This window comes from Tachysurus fulvidraco, chromosome 3 (genome assembly GCF_022655615.1).
Source record: "Tachysurus fulvidraco isolate hzauxx_2018 chromosome 3, HZAU_PFXX_2.0, whole genome shotgun sequence".
Classification (NCBI taxonomy): Eukaryota; Metazoa; Chordata; class Actinopteri; order Siluriformes; family Bagridae; genus Tachysurus; species Tachysurus fulvidraco.
Window position 1 is genome coordinate 27,273,817 of NC_062520.1, and position 19,000 is coordinate 27,292,816.

General features: G+C 38.1%; 1 protein-coding gene across 1 annotated transcript; it reads left to right on the forward strand.

The window, feature by feature from the left end:
• Window positions 1–2,760: 2,760 nt before the first annotated feature.
• Window positions 2,761–14,396, forward strand: zgc:66448 (uncharacterized protein LOC327401 homolog). The gene is made up of 2 exons (XM_027153762.2): window positions 2,761–3,207; window positions 9,217–14,396. Exons 1-2 carry the CDS (start codon window positions 2,817–2,819, stop codon window positions 12,864–12,866), a joined length of 4,041 nt encoding a protein of 1,346 aa, XP_027009563.2. The 5' UTR covers window positions 2,761–2,816; the 3' UTR covers window positions 12,867–14,396.
• The last annotated feature ends 4,604 nt before the right edge of the window (window positions 14,397–19,000 follow it).

Consider the following 19,000-nt stretch of genomic DNA (forward strand, 5'->3'; position numbering starts at 1 on the left):
ATGTAAAGTTTACATATTCTTGAATGTTTAGTCTCGTTATAAACACACAGGTTGACACACAGAATGGCTATTAAAGGGAAGTTTCCACACCTGTAACTCATTGTAATTAGTGATTGTGCATAAATAGTTTCTCAGTTCATGAGGTGATGCACTGATTTGGTTGGATACTGCACCGTGGGGAAGACGTATGGACCTGCGTAATAAGGTAGTTGAACTTTATTACGCAGGAAAATGATATAAAATGATATCTCATAAATGGAAAAAAGCCAGTCAGTGCTGTTCAAACTCTAATAAAAAGGTGAAAAATAAGAGTTTCTGTTGATCCTAAGTGGTCAGGTAGAACCAGAAATATTCCCCTTGCTAGTGCCAGAAGAATCGTTCGGGACACAAAGAAAAACCCACAAACAACTTCCAGAGAAATACAGGCTGCTCTGGAAAAAAGCGGCGGTGGTGTTTCAAGGAGCACAAGAAGGAGGTACTTGAACACAAATGACCTGCATGGTCGATTTGCCAGGAGAGAGATGTTACAGCGCCCATGCCACAAACAGGCCCACCTTCAGTATGCCAGGCAGCACCTAGACAGGCCTCACACCTACAGTATGTTTGGAGAGGAGTCAACAAGGCCTATGGTGAAAAACACCATACCCACTGTAAAGTATGGTGGTGCATCTTTTATTTTGTTTTGTTTGATGGCAAGATGACTGCAGCATGTTATCAGAATATACTGGCAGACAATTGGCATTCTGCAGCATGAAAGCTGTGCAAGGGACGCTCACCGATGTTCCAAGATGGCAACAAACCAAAGCACAAGGCAAGGTAGACAATCCAATTTATACAGAAGAGGAAGGTGAAGTTTCTGGTAGCCATCACATTCTCCTGAACTCATGATCATTGAGCCACTTTGGGAAGATCTCAAACATTTAGTTTGTGCAAGACAACCAAAACATTTTAAACTGGAGGCATTTTCTTAAGACGAATGGACAGCTCTACGACCTGAGAGATTTAATTGCCTCATGTACAATTATTACAAAAGACTGCATTCCATCATTTCTACTACAGGGGGCAATACACAATGTTAAGAACTAAAAGTTATGCAAACTTTTGAACAGGGATTATTTTCCTTTTTATGTTTTTTTTTTCCATGATTGTGCCATTCTGTTATGCCTTACATATTAACTTGAGTCCTATAAGAAATAAAATACATTTGTTTTGCTTTCTTACTCATGTTTCCTTTAAAACAATGTGCACATCTTGCAAACTCTCCCAATGTATGCACACTTTGGAGCAGAACTGTGTGTGTATATAATGAGAGAAAGACAGAGAGTATAATGACAACGAAATTAGAAATTGTGACTAAAGTTCTTGACCCTTGAGCAAGGCATTAATGAACTGACTCACAGATATATGGTATGTCACCGCTTAATTGGGGTAACCTGCAGCATGTCAGGGACCCAACTTCATCTTTGTGGTATTGGTCATCAGACTCTATCTTACTCCCTCAGTGGTGACTTCGGAGTCAGGAAGAGTCACGAACCCAAAGGGAAGAAGAGACCGAGACAGTGTTAGGAAGAGCTAGTGAAAAATTCATCTCTGTTTCCATGGTAATTTAATTGATATATGTATGTGTGCTAAGCATAAGACTTCATTGTTCTTTTAACCTCTGCTGTGCACCTAAAAATCATTTCATATGAATATTTACACATCTTTGAAGCACATACTCAACGAATGTAGGACACATGATCTTTGGTAAGCAGAGGACATGAAGTTGAAATAAAGAACAAATTAAATATCACAGAAAGAAGTTGCAGAAAGAAAACACAACTTTCAGAGAGAAGTTAAGACTAAATGCAAATACTTAAGATGCTCCTAGTAAGATTCTGAATAAATAAAAATTATGTGGACTCATGAATAGACACAGATATATGCTTGATGATCATCCTATTCAAAACAAATGCCATTAATATGGACTTAACATTTTCACAGGGACATTCGTGGGAAATGGAAATGCAACTGCCTTCACTGACATTCTTGACAATCATGATGATTGTCAGATGGTAAATACACAACAATACACAAAAATACAAATACACAACAATACACTTACACTTACAATACACAACACCAGTCATAATCTCTCTCTATCACACACACACAAATTAATAAATGGAAATGAAACAAATACTTAAGAAAATTGTAGTCAGTGATCCTTATCAAAACTGAGTGATCAGTTGTAGTCAGTGATCCTTACTCCCCCATTATTGTTTTTTGTTTGTTTGTTTGTTTGTTGTTTTTTTCTTTTTGGGCGGGGGGTGGGGGGTGTCACGCTTGCCTGTCTTCAGAACTTGAGAGCCCTGACAACCTTAGAAAAGTTTACTTGTACACATTACTGTGCATAACATCCAAGTATAGAAAAAAAAAGTAGTCCAAAATATATATATATTTATATGCAAACCTTTTTTTTCATCTTACTTAACACCGCCAAGTTGCATTTTTTTTCTGGAAGCGTTATTTTTATCCTTTTTTTTCTAACATAAACTCCCCAGCAAGTCATTTGGGTGAATTGTTCACGTTTTGCATAGCTTTTGGCAGAAGGTTTCGATGGTACCCCCTAATATATTTAGTTTATTAACATGAATAACTGTGGTCAAACATACACTGAGAGATTTTATTTTACTCTCAAGTACTTATTTCACTCTAATTCCCATATCCTCCAGCACAACAGGGGGCGGTCATGGGCACAGCCATAATACCTACTGAGGAAAAAAAAAGTGCCCATGACGTCAAGGGTTAGGGAGACGGGGAACATTCAGTAAAATATGTCCGCTTTAAGGCCTGAACCCGATGAAAGCCTGGACAACCAGTGCAATAACAGTGATTTCTTAGGAGATGAACGCAAAGCAATTGAACGCGAGGGCGCGGCAGATGAAGCTCCGGAGTCACAAGACAGTTTATTTAACGCAGACGCACAAGAAACGAAGGAGTCCACAGATGCAAAGAACAATTCATCCGTTTTGAGTAGCTGTGCACGAAATGGAGAATCAAATCTATGCTCTGAATCTGACTCATTAGTGCCTAAAGCACAAGATGATGATGATGATGATGATGATGATGATGTTTCCCAGGAAAAAGATCTCGGGCTTGTTTGGTCCGAGTCTGAAGAAGAGTTGGATTCAAGAACATGTAGCATCTCGGATAAAGAAGGCACAGGTGAGTAGATCCCAGCCTGTTAGATTCATCACGTGTTAGATAATTGTATATTGTAATACTGTAGCTGAATCTTGCTTCACTATTATTATTATTATTATTATTATTATTATTATTATTATGCATTATGTAATTAGCTTCTTGCAGTTGGGCCGCTTTTTGTCCAATCAGAATTGGACTTGACTTTTTCTTTCAGCACCATAGACACTTTGGACAGCACTAATAAAGGCTGCGGATGTTCATGAGGTTGAGATACATGACCGTATTTATTATTATTATTAATATTAATATTAATAATATCAATTCCTAATCTCTTTTGAGATAATTGTGAAGTTATTGCTAGTTGAATGATAAGGACATTTTACTGTTTCTATATTCTTCATTAACTAGTGAAAGAGACGAGTTAAATAAATAAATATATATATAAATAAATATATAAATAAATAAATGCATCTTGGGCCACATACATTTTTTTTATTGTTTATTTTAATTATTCCTTAATAGGGGGGCATGGTGGCTTAGTGGTTAGCACATTCGCCTCACACCTCCAGGGTTGGGGGTTCGATTCGTGCCTCCGCCTTGTGTGGGTGGAGTTTGCATGTTCTCCCCGTGCCTCGGGGGTTTCCTCCGGGTACTCAGGTTTCCTCCCCCGGTCCAATGACATGCATGGAAGGTTGATTGGCATCTCTGGAAAATCTCTGGAAAATAAGTGTGTGATTGCATGTGAATGAGTTTGTGTGTGTGCCCTGTGATGGGTTGGCACTCCGTCCAGGGTGTATCCTGCCTTCTTGCCCGATGATGCCTGGGATAGGCACAGGCTCCCCGTGACCGAGAAGTTCGGTTAAGCGGTAGAAATTGAATGAATGAATGAATTATTCTTTAATATTTATTTATGTGTTTATTGCTTTCAGTATATCTTTAGGATCATTATGATCCCTTAATATATCCTATTATTATGTACTGCATTTAAAAATATTTTAGGGGAATACAATATCCTGTTCAAGCCTCAGTTAACACTATAAGAGTCGAGTCAATAGTAAAGAGGCTTTTATTGTTATTCCAACCATATATAGCTGGCACAGTACATAGGGAAATTAAACGTCTTTTCTTCTGGACCATGGTGGTACATAAAACAACTCCGAGCTCATAGCTTCTGTTGCTGAGACTAGCTACTTAGCTAAGCAGATGTCAGGTAACAACATCTGACACTATTTGCAAGTCTGTTTGTGAATGAGAAACTCGAATCTGTTTAACTGTCTCCTGGATCCTCTTTGTGGTATTCAGACTGCACAGTTATTTTTGCTATCTGAGTAGTTAGGTAGCAATTATTCTATGGGTTATCAGCTGGTACCTGCTGGTTATTATCACTTCCCAATTATAGTACTAGTTCAGTAAAGTTAAAATTTACATTTAAGCCTTAGTAATACAGGGATGCATGGATACAAGTGTAATGATCTGAATTTCTTTGACAAGGGCAAATTATGATGCTTAGATAACTGGTCAGAGCATCTCCAAAACAACTGGTCTTTTACTACATAGCTGTAGGGCTGTGCAATTAATCAAATGTATTTTTTATTTTGATTTCAGCTCCCAAAGTTAGTTAAGTTTCTTTGTGCTTTATAAGTCTACCATAACCTGAGAGAGAGAGAGAGAGAGAGAGAGTGAGACCTTTCGCAAGTTTTGGCCTGTGTTCTGTTCTGAGTGACGTGTATGCGCACTTTCGCCCCTCCCGAAGCTGATTCTTCCTCGGCCTAGAACACGTGTGTGGTTTCTGGTGGCCTTTAAAAATCAGCACGAGTGAAGATGGCAGAAAAAGAGAGGGCACAAAAAAAGGTAAAAGCAGTTCCGTTTGGGAACAGTTTGAATTCCAAGAAGCGGACATGGATCGAAAGCATATTATGTTCAAGATTTGCTACAGGGTAGTGTCTGCACGGCTTGGTACCACTACAAATCTGTTTACTCATAACTGGAAAACCAGTTTAGAACATTTTCAGTTTGTTATTGCACATATGTGAGCAAACTTTATGCTTCTTTCTAATTAATTTTTTATCTGTTATTTGTATTTTATCTATTGTTTGACATTATATTATATTATTCAGTAAATGCAAGATATTTCCAAAGTCAGTGAGTAATCGTGTAAAATAAACGTGATTATTAGGTTATTTTTTCCATCATCAAGCAGCCCTGCCACACTGCAAAAAATGTTCAGGAATAGTTTGAGGAACATGACAAATTAGATGTGGTAAAATTTAATTAGTCATCTTTGTGATGAAACTTTTGAACTAGTTTTCAAGAGAATAATTAAGGTTTGTTAACATTAGCATGCCCGGTCAAAGAGAAGGTTTAGTGAAGACATTTTAGCCAGTGAAGAATTTTTTTTTCACAGTGTACTCACAATTGGGAATATGAATGTAATTGAAAAAATTAATAATAATTAAAAATGTGCATAGAGTAATTTCATTGCTATAATAATTAAAAAATGATCATGGGTCATTTTTACACACATATCTATAGTGGATTATGCTTGAAAAAAGAAAACATTTGGCTTGTCTTAGTGTTAAATGCTTTTCAAATGCACTGTTCTACTCTCTTTTTCATTAGGTGAACTGAATGAACATTAGTGAGTCAGCAGATCCTTGTTCATTCATAAAAGGCAATCACCAATTTGTTCAAAATCAAAATAAGGGGGTTTTTGTTCAATGCGTCCAACCAATGCTGTGCTCCTTCACAGCCTGCACTTGGTGTGTTGTGGTATATGGAAGTAAGATTTTACCATCAGATCCTTTAAATCTTGTAAGTTGTGAGGTGGATTGTCCATGGATTGGAATTTCCAGCACATTCCACCAATGTTCGAAATGCTCTGAATATTTTTTGCAGTGTGACAAGGAACATTATCCTGCTGAAAGAGGCTTCTAGGGAATGCCATTGCCAGGAACATTGCCCAGAGTAAGACACTGCCTCTGTCAGTATACCTTCTTCCTATAGTTCATCCTGGTGCCATCACAAAACATTAGTGCTACCGTAGATCTTCTGTGGGATCAAACAGGCTAGTCTGCACTCTGTGCATGCATCAGCGAGCCTTGTGTGCCTAGAACACAGTGGGTACTAACCATTACATACAAGGAACACCCCACAGGAACTGCTGTTTTGGAGATGCTCTGACCCAGTCTTCTAGCCATCACAATTTGGCCCTTGTCAAAAGTCACATATGCCCCTTTTCCACCAAAAAGAACCGAGTGCTGGTTCAGAGCTGGTGCTGGTGCTGGTTCAAAGTTGGTTCCACTGGCGAGCCTTCTAAGAACCGGTTTGCCTTTCCATCGGTTAGAAAGCCGTCACAGAGCCGAGTCTGACGTCACTGTATACGTGTCATGTTTCCCAGCAACGTTAGCACAGCGGCGGCAAACACAACATCATCAATGGCGGATGTTGCATTACTGTTAATGCTCATGGCTTTGTGAACCTACATTAGCATCCAAACTTGGCGAATGTAATCTGTATAAACGGAGGTTGTAATCAAGAAAATACATAACATTATTTTATCATTAACTCAGAAAAAAAAGTTAGCCTTAGCATGTAGCTACCTATTATCATGTGAATTGATAATTGATCATATTGTGTTAAAGTAAAAGTGTATGAAGTAAAAGTGTAACATTAGTATACTTAAGGTACATTATCAAAGTCGCTAACAGTAGCCCCGCCCACAGCTCCTGACGAAAGTGGTTCTTAAGTCTAGACCAGCAATGTTTTGGTGCTACTTAAGAACCAAGAAAAAACTAGGCTCTGGCTCCGAACCAGCACTCAAACTGTCTCGGCGGAAAAGGGGCATTAGATCCTTACACTTTCCCATTTTTTCCAACACAGGATCTTTGAGAACTGGTTGTGTAAATGATGATTACTATATCCCACCCCTTATTGGGTTCCACTGTAATGAGATATTATATTATCTTTATGGCTGATTAGTACATACACACTGTGTCCACTTTATTGTCCACACCGTACACGCTAATGCAGTTGTCCATTTAGCTAATCTTGTGGCACCAGCACTATGCATAAAATCATGCAGATATACAGGTCAAAGGCTTCATGTAATGATAACATCAGTCATCAGAATAGGGGAAACATGTGATCTGTTAATTTAACTTTCTTATGGTTGTTGGTGTCAGATTTCTAAAAATATACACTGGATTGTTGAAGATTAGAAAAAAAAATATATACATATACATATATATATATATATATATATATATATATATATATATATATATATATATATATATATATATATATATATATATATATATATAACCTGCTCTTTTTTTCAGTCCCATGAAAGGCTTACATTCTTCATCCTGGCTTACAGGAGTGGAACCTGATGTGGTCTTCTATTGTCGTAGACCCTCCACTTCAAGTTTTGGCGTGTTCTATGTTTAGAAATGCTGTTCTACTCACCAAAGTTGTAAAGAGTGAACAAATGTGTAGCCAATGAGCAGAAAGGGGCGTGTCTTGTCAATATGCGGTGGAGAGAGTGTTCAGTGCGCATGTGTGACATTAGCAGAAAGCGGTTTTAACATTGACATGGAGGATAAAAACAGAAAGAAAGCGAAGAAAGGCTTACGATAAGGCAAGAAGTAGGACGTGTTAATATAGGATCAGCTTTCCTGCGCTGGAGAAAACTGAAGGAGCAGGAAGTTGACGCATATTCACAGATTGGAGTTTCCCGAGTCAATAACTCCTGAGCTAAACGCGGTTACTACACAAAGCGCGGTTGTAGCTGCCTCTCTACATTACTACGATAGAAAAGAGGTGTTATTTGTGTAGCAACAGCGTTTAGCTCAGGAGTTATTGACTCGGGCAATAATTTTAAGCGCATTTTAATACCCAACGAGACACCTGGGTGAAAGATCACCTGCGAGTGACGTACTTCCGTTTGGGAGGAGTATAGCGCTGACATATGTGGCTTGAACATCCACATTTATTTACACTTGTCCAGTTTCATCTGAAATGCGTCCCAGACCTCCTCCTGAAGTGGTTCGAGTGATCGGATTTATATCCGTCTCAAAAACGTTTAGGAGGGCATTTAGACCTGGTCTTTTTACCATTGGATAGCTATCGGATCACAGAAAATGCATGAAGTGACCAGGTGTAAAAATCCCCTTATTAGCTTTGCGTCTGCTGTTGGTTTGAGCCCTGGGTTTCACCTTAAAAAGTTATAAACCAACAGAGAACCAGAGGAACTCACTGGTCACTGGTATGGACTAGCTAATCTTTATTAATGACGTAATCTTAATAATGCTAGCAGCAGAATTAATTGTAATGTAATTTGGAGAGACTTCATCATGCAGCAGGACAATGACCCAAAGCACACTGCCAGCTGACTATGTCAGGGGAAATTGGAAGAATTTAGACTGCATTTTAGATCCCGATATGGAGAGTGATATGAGAACTCTCCTAAACCTTCCAAAACAAACAATAAACTGAAAAAAGTGGTACAAGCCCGGAAAAGCATCACAAACAATAACGCAAAGTTTTGGCAAAGTCAGTGGATTGAAGCTTGCCACCTTGTAACCTTGTATGTGCAACCAAACACTAAGTGCCATTTGCCAGTTGTTTAGCTCATCTATAATTAAATATAAGGAAAAGCTGAAATACTGGTCACCTCAAACCCAAATGTCTTCCGTGTACAGCAAAAAGAATATAAGAATTGCCTTTAACATTCCAATGCATTTAGAGGTGACTGTAAATGTGTGGGAAAAGAAACACTTTCAGATTTTATACTTTGGTCATGATGATGATCCAAATCACAAAAAAAAACTGCAATGGTTGCCTGTCTGGTTGACAAATATAAATGTTAAATGCACATCTATGCACATCTACCTATTTAGCTATTGATTTTACTTTTGGTGTCTGCACATGTAGGTGAGACATGTATTTACCTACATATATGCTTCACAAAAGAACAAGAAATATTTGTATATAGTACTAAATAATAACTAATATTTAATTTTTGCATAGGGCATGAACGTCAAGAGACACCAGAGGACCAGACAACAGAAGACCCCGGCTTAGTGGATAGAACTCGGGATACTGGAGGTACCATAAGACATGAAGATGCACTAGCACAAGACGAGGAGGAAGAACTGACAGATCTGAGTGTAGACATGGAATGTGAAAGTGACTCTAACGAGGGAGAGGAGGAAAGGAGAGAGGAAATTTCAGAAGAGGAAGAAGGAGAATCCAAAGGTGAAGAGCAAAGAAAAGAACCTGAAGAACGAGAGGATAGGGGGTCAGGTGACTATGAAGAGTGCCATGAGGCTGATGTCGTGGATAAGCAGCGGAAAAAACGTCTGAACTGTCGCGAGTGCGGCAAAAGCTTCACTCGACGAGAGACATATGACCTGCATCGCCACTTCCACATACATCAAGATGAACAGGCTTCTCTCACCTGCAAAGAATGTGGCCTCACCTTTCAGCATCGCAGCAGCCTCATCAAGCATCGCAGCGAACATAAACAAAATGGTTTGCCAGATTCAGCGCTGGTCTCATATAAGCGGTCTCAGGTACGGGAGTTCAGGGAAGAAAAGATATTTGAATGTGACCACTGTGGTGATTGTTTTTCATCTCTGATCCGATTTAAGCTTCATGCCTGTCAGCAGAGCCTGGAAAAGCCTTACCGCTGCCCCCTGTGCCGCAAAGAGTTCCAGTACAGAGTATCCATCAATGCTCATATGCAGAGCCATTCATTGGAGTGTCCTTACAGGTGCCTCGAGTGCAATAAGGGCTTTCAGTGTGCTGTGACATTGCACATACATCAGCGGTCCCATGCTGCCCTCAAACCTTACGAATGCCCTGATTGTGGTATGGTTTTCAGGCACCGCTCATTCATGGAGGACCATCGCCGCAAGCACACAGAAGAAAGGCCACACCGGTGCACAATATGTGGCAAAAACTTCAAATACAGCAGCCTTTTGCAACAGCATCAATACCTTCACACTGGCCAGAAGCCATACCGGTGCACAGAATGTGGAAAGAGATTTGCGTTTGCACAAAATATGCGTGCTCACTGTCGCCAACACAAGAAACTCGCAAGTCCTGGTTTTGAGGCAGCTATTACAGAAAGTAATGAAATGTCCAATGGAACAGGTTTAGGATCTATAGGAAAAGAAAACACCAATACAAACATGGAACACCAGCGCAACTGTCCACTGTGTCCTCAGATATTTTACAAAGCAGCTGATCTACGGGCCCATATATTGACACATGAGGCAGAATATGAAAAATTGAGTAACGGAAAAAAAAATCTCAAGGTGTATGCCTGTCCTAATTGTCCTCTCCAGTTCTTGGATGAATCCACTTTACAGTCACATGTATTAACCCATCAGGTTATAACAACTCCATTGAAGAGGGAGGTTCTCAGTGTAGCAAGCTCAGCTAGCACTGATAACATTTCAGCAGATGCAGAATGGGGAGAGCAAACAGAAAAGAAACCTTTGAAATGCAGAGACTGTGGCAAAAGCTTTCGTTATCGTTCTGTTTTAGAGCTTCACATGCGTATACACAACAGAGGTTACCAGTGCCATGTTTGTAAAAAGTCATTCCGATTCAGCAGTTACTTACAGCAGCATTTGATTATCCATTCCGGCAAGAAGCCATATAAGTGCCCTGACTGTGGAAAGGACTTTGCGTTTCTTCAGAACATGAAGACTCACCAGAGATTGCATCAGCAGAAACCTTTTCGCTGCACACAGTGTCGCAAGGGATATAGTGATGAGAGTCAATTACAGCGTCACATGCTTTGTCATTCAGGAGACAAACCTCACAAATGTCACATCTGCAACAAGAGTTTTGGTTTAGCATACCTACTTCGTGACCATCTGAATACCCACACAGGGGAGAGGCCTCATCGTTGCCAAGAATGCCACAAATCATTCCCCTGGCTCAGCAGTCTCCTTGTTCATCAAAAAATACATGCACGTAAACGTCAAGGAATAAGTCAGTCCTACCCTTCAACCGTTGGTTCCCAAAGAGGGAGGACAAGTGCTGTTGGAAGGGGCAGGAGAAGTGGTAGATGGGTTTCAAGTTGGCCAAGAATGGGAGGAAATGTGGACAGCGCAGTGCCACTGCAACAAGCTCTTACGGATCAGATTTTGCAGGGTTCCTTTCCGACCTTGTTGGGGCAAGAGGCTAATGTTTTTGATTCAGATACGAATGAGCAAACTCAGCTTATGCCTGTTCAGTTGCAACAGCAGTGGCAAATTCAGATTCACTCACAGCTTCAACAGCACTCTAAATGGTTATCTGAAGGACAATCGAATAATTTCAGGCACCAGTGGCAATCAGCAACACATCTCAAACCCATTTTGCCAAAACCAGATGTTCCCCCAAAGATTGCATTATGTCAAGTTCCCAAACAGCTTCCAGAGAACTGTACAGCACCAATTAACTGTGACACTGCTTCAACTAGCACATCATCCCCTACTAGGGGCTGTACTGATGGCGCATCCATGAGTGAAGCAAAGACGCAACAACAACCTTCTCCATCACCAGGCACTGCAGATGGTTCTTTAACATTGGATGCAAAGATGTGTTCAGCAGCGCCAAACACTCAGAATTCTCCAAAGCATGGGTTAAATATTCAAGGCCAACAATTATCTCAGTGGCCAGTCTCTGATTTAGCCCAAAATGCAAACATTGGTCTAGGTTCATCAGGAAAAGAAAATATAATTACTTTTAGCTTAAAAACACCAGCAGGCACACAGCAGGTTAACACAGAATCTGATAAGTCTGAGCAGCCACAATTACCCCAGTCGTCTACTCTAGCCAGTGCATCGATACCTGCACAAACAAGGCAAAGTGCAGATGCAGTAGATGACAGTGCTACTATTAAAAACAATTGTAAGCCTTTGAATATCATAACTCCTCTTGAAATGTCTAAGAGTGGAAACTCGCAAGAAAAGCCTACGAATGAAACAGGGGCTCAGCATCCACAGCTCCATATAATGCCACCATCTTCACAACAGCAACATCAACAACTGCAGTTGGTCTTGCAACCACCACAGCAAATTCAACTTGTACAGCAGACGGTCCAGCAGATGCAACCTGAACAATTAAAGCTTCCTCAGCAACAGCAGCAGTTTCAACAATCCCAAACAAATCCATTAGGATCAGTCAGTGTTCAGTTTGGAGCAGCTCCTTTTCCTCATGGGAATGGAAGCACAGTGTTGGGCTTCCAGACCACTCCAGTTGTTTCCCAAGCTCTGTTAAATGGACCAGTACAGCAGGGGCCACAGAAGCAAGCGCCTCTAGTTTCTGCCTCTCAAATCCTCTTAAATCAGGCATCTCCCTTTATTACCTCACCACTCCCTTTGGCATCTCCTCTTGCTTTGCCAGGTCCTCGTCCAGTCCATTCTATAGCCGGTCAACTTCCAGGTCCAGCAACTCAGAACATCATCTTTTCTTCACCAGGCATAGTGAATGAGAGACCAGTAATACCACAGGCTTTGCCCTCAACTCATGTAGGGCAACGAAGTGAACCAAACAAACTTATCGGTCAAGTTTCCTTTACCGCAGATCACCTTTTTCGTTGCATGGTCTGTGGATGCACGTTACCAGGAGAACTAGAATTACAGGTGCACTATATGCAACATGTAAAAGGTGAGGTCTGATTTGTATAAAGTTAACATCCCTCTACACCGTTAAGGTTTCTGGCTGTTAAAGTGCCAAAAGGACTGTAGTAGATCATGCTTGTTGTCTCATTTCCTCAATCCTAAATTTCTCATTGTATTCTGACCGTGTGAGATGTGAAGTGACCGTCATTAATTAGTCAGTTAATGAAAATGACATTTGCGAAATGTACAGGTTCAAATATTTCACCGAGTTTATTTCACTTTGCAAGCAATTTATCACCCATGTTAAGCTATTGCTTATATTTAAGTAGTTTTATTTTTTATTTTACAATTTTCAATTATAATGTTGCATAATGCATTTCCCCCTCTGAAGCAAGTTTAGTGTTTATAAAACCCAGGCTAATGTTCTGTAATGACACATTGCACTTATTCATCAAAGTTGCATAGAAACAGTTTGCAGATTTGAGCGCACAAATCGTCATATGCACAAATCTGCATCTGATTCATGAAACTGTCATACTACATTCCAAGGAGTCATGTTTTTTTTTTTTTTATCATCAGAAAAGCTCAGTTTAGGGAGGTAGTGTGTCAGTGAACCAGTAAAAGAAAATGATTTTTCAGGTTAAGATACGAGCGATGTCTAAGAAAAGCAGGAAAGAATTCAATGAAGCCAAGTTAGAGGTGCTTTTGTCTGAAGTTGCTCTAAATAAAGTGTTAAATAAGTTTAAGGTCAAATTCAGGTATAAAACCAAACTGTTTTCCAACCTCAATGGCTGACAGTAGCAGAGTGTTTTTATTCTTTATGGCAGAGTATTTTTCTACTTTCTTAATATGGCATGTGAGGCTCAAGTTAGATTTAATTAGCTTTATTTATAATAGTAGTAGTAATAATAATAATAAATATAATAATGAGATCAGCTTGTATTCCCCCTGAACAAATAAAGAACATTTAGGTCTTTAAGTAAAGATCTTTACTTCATAAGCACTAAAAGATTAATCTAACACTAAGAAGTCGTTCCTGATGTGTTTATGGCTTAATACAAAGTTTTTTTAATAAACTCAGTAAACAGACTGTTTTTTTTTTTAATATCCTGGACAGAACAGAGCTTTACGGTGCCTCTTGAACACACTTCTTGTCCTATATATTTTAATGTCACTGATTGTCATTGCATTTGATTATTTAACTGCAAATCAACTGTTTTAGGTTGTTAAAATATTGTTCTCTATTTACACATACTGACCACACATGAATTTTATCACTCGTGAAATTTGCTGATGTTTTATGAGCAGATCTAAACCTCACGCAACTTTAATGAATAAGGGCCATTATGTGTACTCGTCTGTTCAAATCAGTTTCTTTTGTTCATTTTTCATTTGTACAGCATTTTGTCTCAAATTTCTGAAACACTGAATTGCTTTTATTGTTCAAGGCCTGTATTTGGAACTTAAAATAGCAAATACATGAGGAAAACATCAATAGGACCTTCATGTAAGATCACTGAAAGTTATCTGTCTACCTCCGTCTGATTCCTGTAGTTATAAATTCAATAAATTTGGATCTGGAATTGATCATATGGATGCTTTAGTGTCTATAATTGTAATACACCAAAATCCATCACACCCTAAGAAAGAAATCGTTAAACTATAATATGCTGCTCATATTGTTCAAAATGTTTTTCCTTTATGTAAGTCTTTGTTATATACATGCCTGCCTTCTAGATTTGGAATCATGCTGTTATGAATTTGTATTTAAATATTTTTTATTGGACAAAATCGAAACTGAAATTGAGATTTGTAATAGAAGTGTCTAAAAACATTTGAAAAACACAGCAATTTTTTCCTTAAAATGTTGAAGTGATAGTGAATGAACACAGAATTACAGATTACATAATTGACAGAATTAATTACAGAATAAGTAATTACAATTACATCTTACTAGTAAAGAATACAATAGAGAGTGTGTGTGTGTATGTATGTGTGTGTGTGTGTGTGTGTGTGTGTGTGTGTGTGTGTGTGTGTGTGTGTGTGTGTGTGTGTGAGTGAGAGAGAGAAAGAGGAAAAGAGAGAGAGAAAGAGGAAAAGAGACACAGAGAGAGGAAAAGAGAGACACAGAGAGAGAGGAAAAGAGAGACACAGAGAGAGACACAGAGAGAGAGGAAAAGAGAGAGAGGAAAAGAGAGAGTGAGAGTTAAGGAGAAACAGAGAGGAAAAGAGAAAGAGAGGAGTGTGTGTGAGGGGGGGGAAGAGAGAAAGAGAGAGAGAGTAAAAGAGAGACAGAGAGAGGAAAAGAGAGACAGAGAGAGAGAGGAAAAGACAGAGAGGAAAAGAGAGAAAGAGAAAGCACTTGCAGTCCTTATTAGGTTCCTGTTAAATATAATCTATATATATAAAAATGTATAAGATAAAAATTCAAGAGAAGTTCAGGCATTCCAAGGGTTGTACCAGCCTACTTGCCCTAGCTTACAACCATCCTAATAAAACACCTAATTTTTTATTTATATAGCTTTTTTGTTTTTGAACAATTTCAATGCAAAATAAATAAGACACTGAAAAGCATATGCCAACTTTTATTCCTAAATTCCTGACTTCAATTCATGAAATGCAACTTGTTATAGACCTTCACAACTTCACACTACATTATTCAGTTTTTAGATACACATTCATAACTTTCATTGTTTAATAATCAAACCTCACTTATTGCAACCAATATTAAACAATTAAGACTCAAATATTTAACTCAAATATTATAGTCAAGTAAAAATGTAACCAGTTACCGGTCAAGTAACTGTAATCAGCAATATCTTGAAACTTGTAATTGTTATTATTTTTTTTTAATTATTATTATTAACTTTTACAATGAATTTATTTTTACATGCTGTACAACTGGTGGTTCAGGTCATGACAATCTTCTTTTTTTTTTAACCAATATTATGATTACAAGAATTGTTCAAATTACACACGTAATATTTCTTAATATTACATGGTTCACATTCAACTTACATGGTTCTTATTAACCAACCTCTCTTTCACTCTCGCTCTCCCTGTAATATAGAGTATAAATAGTTTTCAGTAACTGCACACAGGTGTAACAGACATTTTTTACCTCCATGTTCTCCATCACTCTTTTGATACCCAGTTGGAATTGCAGTGGATATGGAGCTGGGGAACAAGACAATGACACCCTAATTGGAATGCCAGTACTTCAGGATCCACATTCACACCTAGGGGTAATTTAAAGAATGAATCAATCTACTGACACGTTTTCAGATATGGTCTACTGCCTGGAAGAATTTCTGCACACCCCATCGACCCTGGTGTTGTGAAGGTGTCAACGTTTCTTGTTGCACAACCTCCAAATTATTTTCATTTTATACAACACATATGATTGGACAAGAGGTGCATTTGATTGAATTTGGTATACATGCACTGGGATATTTTACTGTGGTTATCACTCCCCTTGTATGAGTTTCCCACATAATTGCAGTTTCAAGTTTGAAACCATTAGCGATATAATCAGTGGGAATTTTTCAAGAATATACATATATTTATATTTCACTTAAAATATGAAAACTTTTTAAGATAAACAACTGAATGTTAGAAGAATTGTCTGAAGTGTCTCATACTCTGTAAATTTCTTGTATTTAAAGGTGTTTTGTAAAAGAAATATTTTACTCATAACCCTGTGGTTAGACTAAATATATGCTGAATTACAGCCATGCCAGTATTCAATACTCTTTCTTGTGTGATATTCACATTCTTAGAAGAAAATGGTTTAGAAACCCTTAACTTTTAAAGGACATCTACTTGAAACTTGAAAATCTCTGAGTATATACAAGTTTTTACTAGTGAAGGTGTTTTACTGTTACATGACCTACAGGAACCAACTTGCATGTGTAAAGAGCCAAGAATTGCTGAAGAATTATTGGTATTTTGTTTTTATGAATCAGTTAAGCTTTTACTCACATCCATTGCAACTGTGATTAAAGTGCAACAAGTGAATCTTAAACGCATGTGAGTTCTCTGGTACAGCATAAATCTAACATGTTTGTAATCAGCATGTGGGTGTGACCCAATTACAGCCTGCTATAATGACTTATATAGTGCTGCATACTGGGGAGGAGAATAAAAGTATAGCTATCTTTGAATTCTACCCTAATAATAGTTAAGTCTGTGTTGTATATGTACAATACATGCAACAGTGGTGTTGTGGTTAATTCAGTGTGTAGGCTAACCACTGTCAAATTGTTCTGTGTAGGCAGGTCATTTACACAGTTTATATATCATCATTATTTGTATTCACCTGTGATGCTTTAAAATGACAATTCAGTGAATAAGAGTGTTTCTAGAAAGAAGTGGGAACATGGGATTTTACATTGGGGTGCTGGAATTTTAAGCAGCATAGATGTGATATATGCCTGGACATCATACCTGAATCATAGTCTGGTGAAGGAGGCCCGGCAGTACCTTTATCATCTCAGACGCTTTTAGGACATTAAATTAAGGACCTTTTACATGTTCACCATCGATGGCACCCTGACAAGAATCATTTGGGAAAAGCACCGTGCAGGAGAGGTGAGCTCTCCAGAGGGTGCTGCGATCAGCTGAGCACAACTGAGCTCCCTGACCTGCAGTCAATCTACAGCAAGCAGTGCTGGACCAAGGCCAGGAAGATAGCAAATGACCTCAACCATCCGAACAATGGATTGTTCTCTGTGCTGTGTTTAAGGAAGCACTACAGCTCCATGAAGGCAAACAGAGAGAATGAGGCCATACTTGTGCTCAAACACTAAAATGCCTAGAGCTTGGATTTCTTTAGGATTGTCTCACAACCTCAACTTAATCGAGCACTATCTATCACTCTTCCCCAAAGATTAAATGGAAATCATTCACAAATGATAATAATTATTATATATTATAGTTTATGCAGCATTTAATTATATAATGTATGTTATATATTCTTTAGATAAAGATGGAGATATGTAAAAAAAATAATCTATAGATCGTCTCACGGGCTGGCGCCGTCCTTATAAATACAATAATCTGTCTATAATTTAAAAGAAATATTTAGTGGGAAAATAGTTTTTGGATTTTGCAGGTCTAATATTACAGCATGTCTAGATTTATTCACGATCGGCTAATAAATAAAGCGTTGCTTGTGTTATAATGACAGCTAATTAAACAAGTAACACTGGAATATCATTTGATTTTATTTTTTTTTCAAGAAAAGGAAGAAAGTAAACACATGAGGTGTATGAGGTAGTCATTGAGTTTCATCACTTTGCTCTTTTTTCAGTATCCCATAATTTAAATAACAAAAAATTAGACATAAAAAAAACAAGAATAAGAAAGTTTCTTCTGAAATTCTCCTTGAGTCTGTCATGTTCTTGTAATTCTGTTCTATTTAAACCACAATCAAAATTTAATAGGCGCGTTCAATATGGCGGATCAATCCCATAATGCAACGCGGTGTCCTATTTATTATTAGTGTTCCTATCATCCTATTATTAGTGTTTTATGAGCTTAGCGTTGAGACACTGTATTAAGTATGTTTACAAGTTTGTTTGTTGTTTTTTTTATATCGTTTTAGAAATACGTACAAATATGATTTGTTAGGATAATGTGCAGTAAAATACAATAATATGTCACAATAACATGTTTACAGAAGTCAGAAACTTTTTTTACAGGCTTGTTCAAGTATAATGACACATTTATATTAAAGGCTCGTATATCAATGTCATTATCATCGTCACACGACCTTTTTCTTATAACGGATTATGTTTCTGAACCCGACCGGAAGTTATTTAGTGCTTTATTATTATTTTCCACCCGTTTTCTGGCACATGCGTTTGGATTGGTTAATAGCTCATACAAGCAGTGCTCTGATTGGACGATAAAAAGTGGGCGCATTAGCTTATCGAGGTGCTAAGATGTATTTTCTGCTTATATGAAATAACTACAAGTAACTTGGAAACTGCAAAACATCAGTTTTTCACTGTTGGCTGAAAATAAAGCAATAAAAAAGTATCTTTCAGCATCATTGCACTTTCTGATTGACTGTAAATCTGTGTCCAAAATGTGTAACGCTGATGATTTGATATTTAACTCACCATCAGATGTCTTTAACGTGGCAGATGTGGGTTAGAATTTAAATGTTAAATAAAAATACCACTTAT

Coding starts and splice junctions, on each gene's coding strand:
- zgc:66448 (XM_027153762.2), top strand. CDS start 2,817: ATGTCCGCTTTAAGGCCTGAACCCGATGAAAGCCTGGACAACCAGTGC. Junction 3,208..9,216: donor CTCGGATAAAGAAGGCACAG/GTGAGTAGATCC, acceptor ATTTTTGCATAG/GGCATGAACGTCAAGAGACA.